The sequence below is a fragment of the Castor canadensis genome, chromosome 5, assembly GCF_047511655.1.
Source record: "Castor canadensis chromosome 5, mCasCan1.hap1v2, whole genome shotgun sequence".
NCBI classification, from domain to species: Eukaryota; Metazoa; Chordata; class Mammalia; order Rodentia; family Castoridae; genus Castor; species Castor canadensis.
The window spans coordinates 46,943,306-46,950,371 of record NC_133390.1 but is presented as its reverse complement, the minus strand read 5'-3'; the positions used below and the strand labels follow the sequence as shown (position 1 = coordinate 46,950,371).

The following is a 7,066-nucleotide window of genomic DNA, read 5'->3' as shown; positions in this document are numbered from 1 at the left end:
GGGGTGGTGATATATGAGAGAGGGAGGGTAAAAAAAGGAAGCTAAGAAAATGCATGTGATTGATGTACTTCCTATACAAGAATGAACATAGATCTGTTGAAATCGTCAAAAGAAGTGGAGTAATGTAGAAAGGAGAAAAATACAGGAGATGAACCAATTGAGGTTATAATACATATATACATGGAAATGTCACAAGTAAACTCCCTGTATATCTATCTTAAACAAACAAAAATGTCATTTTTTAGAAAACTGGAGATCAGAAGGGCAGAACAGGTCTTGTCTGGATGGGTGATGCTAGTGGGGGGGAATGTGAGGTAAGGGTATAGGAGGATAAATATGATGTGCCTACTCTGTACACATGTATGTAAGTGGAAAAATGAAATCTGTTAAAACTATTCCAGGAATGGTGGGAGGGAAATAAAGGAGAACAATGGAGTGGGTAAATTAAACTATTATTTATTTGACATTTTGTAAGAGCTTTTGTAAATGCCATGATGTGCCCCCAGTACAATAATAAAACATTTTTTTAAAATGTACAAGAGGAAAAAAATAAAATAGACAAAACATTTAAATAGTTAAAAGTAAACATATGTAGCTGTCAAATAAGTATAGAAAGACATGCTGGACTACATTATTTACCACAAAATATTACATTAATTACCATTGAAATAAAAATAAAATCACAATAGTGTTTCACAACTCACTTATTTAGACATAAAACATAGATGTCAATAAACATATTGTTATTTTTGCAAGAATGTTCATTGAAAAGTTGCTTCATTTATGATTGATTGAAACAAAATTTGAACATTTTACCACCATATTCATAATCAATGAATTGCTTTCCTTTAAAACTGAGCTAAAGAAGAAATTCCCTGGCTTAACCTCCCAATTCATTTGTGAACCCACACTTGATCGGCTGCCTGGTCCTTTTGGCAACTTGCAATTTGTTCCTTTTAAATTTTTGGTTTGTCTATAATCAGTACAGTCATGGCTCTCTCATACTCTAGGTCTTCCTATGAAAATCTATTGGCAAGTGTGCACAGATATAACTTTGTTAGATATGAAGACTCCATTGGCAAGTGTGCACAGATATAACTTTGTTAGATATGAAGACTCCAGAGCCATAACTCACAACTACTGAAACAAATCAGTATTTTCACAAAATATCTAGAAAATTCATAGACCAAATCTTGGGTAAGCACAGATATAGCTTACCTCCCATTGAAGAACTTGTCTTTGGCTTTCTTTAGCTACTTCATCTCACATTTTCATAGTGGGATTTCTCATCAAATCTTAGCTTCTATGAGGTAGCTAGATATATGTCTGTAACTGAGATACCATCTTCATGAGGATGACAATTTTTCTTGTAGTTAGATCCTGAAAGAAACATAGATCTTGGCCTTTTTAAAACTGCATTTTAATGAGATCAAGCAGAACCATACTAACCAAAGCACTCTAACAACACTTCTATTAAGCAGAGTTTACATTAATATGTCCAAAGTGTCATCTCTGATGGAAAAATATTAAATCAAAGTGAAATTTTACTTGTCAAAACTAGAGCTGTCTATAATGCCTTGATGTTGAGCTTTCCAGGAGTCTGTGATGCTTATGCAACCACCTTCCTTCTAATAATCTACAAGTGCCCAGTAGAAAAGCTTCATTTTGTCCTACTGGGAACACTCTGGTACTCTTAGGGGAATTTCACATCTCCACTCCTTCCACTTAGGGTTAACTGTATTAAAAGCAAAACTTATATAAGCAACATTTTACTGAGACTGGGAAATAAAATGAATCAATAAGCAAAGATTTTCTATTTTTGGTACTATTGATCCTTGATATTCTATTTTTGTCTGTTTTATAAATCCCAACACTTTTAAGAAATCTCCACAGTTTTCCAGTATATGGGTGAGACAGAAAAAATTTCTGTATTCTAAATTCTTCACCTGAAAGGTAAAATATTATGTGATTTATAGCTGTATATGTTCATTAATTCTTAACAATATATTGTTATGCATTTTGTGTGTATATATGTTCTGTATATATGTTATATGTGATGGATAGGTATAAATACAAATGTCTATATCAACAAATAGGATAGTCATGTTTTTCCACTGATCCTGTCATCATTTTATACTTAATAAACATTTAATACTAATGCTAAATACTCACATTCAAATTAAATTTGATCATTTTCACTTATGTACTAATTTGGAATTATTGGAGAAAATCACACACCAAATAAAAAGATATCAAGCCTGAGGACTTATTAGTGTTGGTTATTGATATTGTTTTTATTAGGTTCCTGTCTTTTGTTATATAACATTCTCTTTACAATGCTGATGGGGAAGAAAATGCTGTCACTTTAAGCAAGTACAATTTTTAGAGAACGTTTGTTTCTATCACTGCATTGATAAAGATAAAAAATACAAAAAATTATTGTTATAGTTGAGATTTATCACATAATGCTTTGATAAAAATGTACATAGAAAAGTGATTCTCGTAGGAAAACAAATTAACATTCCATCATATCCTATAATTAATTTTTGTTGGTGATTTCAAAAGTATTTAAAATCTACTCTTTGGCAAATTACTAATATACAATACATCAATTAAACTTTTAGTTTTCATGTTGACCTCATATGTAAATATATAGCAACTTTAAAATATGGAATATTACTGAGGAAATGCTATTTATGGACAAAATAATATTTGCATCCGTATTGCAGACTTTTCTCTTTATCTCATGTTCGGCCTTTCTCAGATACATTCTCTATTCTTTGATGTTTGTGTGCTTAGCCACAATTGTTTTTCTTTGCCAATGTTTTTTTCTTCTTATTTTCTTCACATCTGCCCCAAGTTCCTTTTTGGTTTTCTTAATTTCTTTACAACTCTCGCATTCCACTTTATCTCTCTTTTCTGTCCCATTTTCTTCTTGCCTTCATAACATTATAGATGTTTTGAAGGAAAAAGATAGTGTATTGACTGCATTCAGAATGCAAATACAAACTGTTCTCCAACTCACAATACACTGTCCAATTCTCATTGCTGTTCTGCTACTTATTTTCCATCCACTTTGAATTATTCACTGCTCTCAACTCTATCACATGTAGAAACATGCTTTCAATAAAAGCAATAAATATTTCTTAATTTCTACTCTAAAATATCTCCATTAATTTCTTATCATATTAGAGCATGTTTTTTGGCAATTAGCACCATTCTTGATTTTGTCTTTCTTGAATATCCTTCTTCTCTTTAGTTTCAAATATCCAAGCTTTCTAGTGTTCCTTTCCTTGTAGGATCACTCTGCTCAGTATTTTTGTTCTTTTTAATTGTTGTGCTGGGAGGGGATACATTGTGGCATTTACAAAAGTTCTTATAATATAACAAATATATCATAATTAAATTCACCCACTCCACCATTCAATTATTTTTTTCTAGTGTTAGTTTTGCTCAATCTAGGGCTCTTTGTTCCAAAAAAATTGAGTTTATTAAGTAGAAATAGGCTCAGAGCAAGAAATGAGCAAGAGTTCACAAAAATCAGCTAGAAAATAGAAGGTTTAAGCCAGGCTGTGTATCAGCAACCAAAATCACGTCCCATAGTATCTCTTGATAAGGACTGCTATTACTGCTGTTTTCCTCAGATGCTACAACTCACTCTGATATTGCTATTTGGTTTTTGTTTGTTTCTTTGTTTTGGTTGCCAAGTACATTTGCTGTAGTCTTGATATCATTACCTTCGTTGCCTCCACCACTTCAAAACCCTATTTTTCCTGTACTCTTGTCTTCTCTCCATATTCCAAATACTGTGTATGTGGCTATAAATGAGCGACTTACATCAAGTACCTCACTTCCACTCTAAGTGTGAGTGACCTAGGAAAATGAGTTTATAGCTCTTTTTGTCTTCCTCAATACATGGTATTTTCTGCCAACCAAAAATACTTATGATTTAGAAAGGGGTTCATATGTAGTCAACTAGTAAATGGCATCCATCCACATTCCCTTCTTATTTTAAGTTTTTGAAAATGTTTTTTTTCTCTCATTTTTTGTGTATACTCTGATGAATAGGTTACCTATAATTATTCCTGCAACTTCTTCAATAATGTCAACATTGCTACTTATTCTAGAGTCTAGTAAACTCATATTACTAACTACAATTCACTTGGATGTTGAGAGATGCTCTTTCCACAATCTGGTAATGAACCAGAGTTCTGTTTATTTCTGATAAACACCTATCCAGTCACCAAGTGATTGTTCTGTCCTTCACTGGCTACCATTAAAAATATTTAACTGACTCCTAGTGACTCTACATTCTGAATTCCTTTCAACTCATCTCTTCTTTCACCTCATCAATATAAATGCCATACAATGTATGGACCAGATGCTCACTGTTTCGTCATCAGATCCCTAACTCATTTTTGAAATATTGACTTTATTGCTATAGTATTACTTTGTACAATAAGCTTGCTGGAACATAGAGATATGCAATCTGGTTTGGAAATCTTGAACAATAATGGCATCTTGATTGATATTCTAACTTCACTGATTCTTCTGTAAAGCTTTTTTGTAAAAAATAATTTGGTACATTAAATTTTGTACCAAATATTTAATGTAAAATGTTTTATTACATAATTTAGCATATTGAAACATATTCATAGACTCACACATTCCTTAAAGAACAAATTGCAAATTCCTTCTCATATTTATCAATCCAAGGGATCAAAAAAAATAGCTTTGCTCTAGGTCCTGATCCCTGTCTCAGCCATAAAATTTCCAAACACACTTAGTGGTTTCCAATAAATTGATCATAATCTTAGAAGGCTTCCTTTTTTGTTGTTGTTGTGACTAGAGTTTGAACTCAGTGCTTCATGTTTGCAAAGAAGGCATGCTACCTCTTGAACCACACATTCAGTCCATTTGCTCTGGTTTTTAGGCAATGGGATCTCGTGAACTATTTGCCTCATCCAACCCTGATTTCAGCCTCATAAATAGCTAAAATTATATGCATGGGCCATTGGCATCCAGCTATCATTTTCTGTAAAACTCTTACTCCCTACATATTTATTAAACTGAGTAATTGTGGTGGTTTTTTTTTTTTTTTTTTGCTATGCAGGGGCTTGAACTCAAGGTCTCAATCACTTCAGCCACTTGAAGCCCTGTTTGCCATTTTTAATTCTCCCCAAATGTTTTCTTCTACTATAAAGTACTGAAATAGAAAGTATGCTGAAAAGTATATTGTTTTATCTCAACTCCACTCTTTCAATTTTTACTCTATAAATCTTACTGGATGCTCTTTTGCATTAATTATATTTAATTACAGAGAACTTCCAGTGAGGACATGGAAAAAGAAAATTCAACTTGGCCGGCAGATTTTGTTCTCACGGGACTCACACGCCTACCACAGTGGAAAGCTCCCCTCTTCCTGGTATTCTTTTTGGTATATCTTACCACAGTTGCTGGGAACCTCGGTCTCATTTGTCTCATCTGGAATGACCCTCACCTACACATTCCCATGTATTTATGTCTTGGGAATTTAGCCTTTGTGGATACATGGTTATCATCTACAGTGACACCAAAGATGTTACTCAACTTATTAGACCAGGGAAATGTGATATCTCTCTCTGAATGTATGATTCAGTTTTTTTCCTTTGTAGTCAGTGTAACTACGGAATGTTTTCTCTTGGCAGTAATGGCTTATGATCGCTATGTAGCCATATGCAAGCCTTTACTTTATCCCATGATTATGACCAATAGACTATGTGTCCGCCTATTAGTCTTATCATTAGTAGGAGGCTTTCTTCATGCTGTAATTCATGAAAGTTTTTTATTCAGATTAACCTTTTGTAAATCCAACATAATAGATCATTTTTACTGTGATGTTATACCATTGTTAAAGATCTCCTGTACTGATCCTTCTATTAATTACCTAATAATCTTTGTATTCTCTGGCTCAATTCAAGTTTTCTCCATCCTGACTATTCTCATCTCTTATACATTTGTTCTCTTTACAATTTTAACAAAGAAGTCTGAAAAAGGTATAAGAAAAGCTTTCTCTACATGTGGAGCCCATCTCTTATCTGTGTCTTTATACTATGGTACTCTTCTTTTCATGTATGTGCATCCTGCATCTTCAGAAGCAGATGATCAAGATATGATCATCTCTCTGTTTTATACTGTTATAATTCCTGTTTTAAATCCAATTATCTACAGCCTGAGAAACAAGCAGGTCTTAGGTTCTCTGAAAAAGATGTTGAAAAGAAACATTTAGGTCCCATATTAATATGTTTTCTTTTTATTATAAGGGTTACAAAATTGTGAGATAAATGCAAAAATCAGTAAAACATTTTATAGATTTCTATTTTATAGCATTATAAAAATACACTGATCATTGGTATAGTATACCTCCTCATAAAAGGACATGGATGTGCACTTCAAATAAAAAATTGTGCAGTCAAGCCTGAGACTTATATTACTTTATCTCCATAGTAATGACATTTTTCTGTTTGAGTGAGTAAAAGAAAATCCCAGGAATACTGATAGCCTTCCAAAATTTTCTATTCCACTTTTTTGTAAAACGGTGAATTTCTCTTCTTAGAGCAATTTAAGTCCTATATTAAACAGAAGAAAATGAACACTAGAATGTAATCTAGAAAACAAATGACAAGGTAGTCATTACTGAAGCAGAGCTAAACAGTAAATTGTTTTTAGCTCATTGTGCTTCTTTGAATGAAAAGACTAAGTAAGTTTCCTTTCTTTGGGCAATATGAAGAGGTATCTGATTCAGAAAGATACTTTATTGAAGAAAGCTTTATGGATGGACATTGAAATTAAAAGGAAAAGTTGCATAAGAGCAAGGAAACATTTCCAATCTTTCTAAAATAAAACAAAAATCCAAAATGTAAAAGTAAAACCAATGAAAAAGCAAAGCAACAACAAAATATCCCTTATTGGTAACACTTAAATGTTACTGAAATTTGTTATTCACTTGAGGTGTTTAAATTCATATTGCCAAAATTCAAGTAAGGGTAAGAGGATTTGATGCCATAGTGCCTCATGACTGCTTAGG

General features: G+C 32.6%; 1 protein-coding gene across 1 annotated transcript; it reads left to right on the top strand.

Moving 5' to 3' along the window:
• The first annotated feature begins 5,326 nt into the window (after nt 1-5,326).
• On the top strand, nt 5,327-6,268 carry LOC109675183 (olfactory receptor 5H17-like). Its single transcript, XM_020151960.1, has one exon. It carries the CDS (start codon nt 5,339-5,341, stop codon nt 6,266-6,268), a length of 930 nt encoding a protein of 309 aa, XP_020007549.1. The 5' UTR covers nt 5,327-5,338.
• The last annotated feature ends 798 nt before the right edge of the window (nt 6,269-7,066 follow it).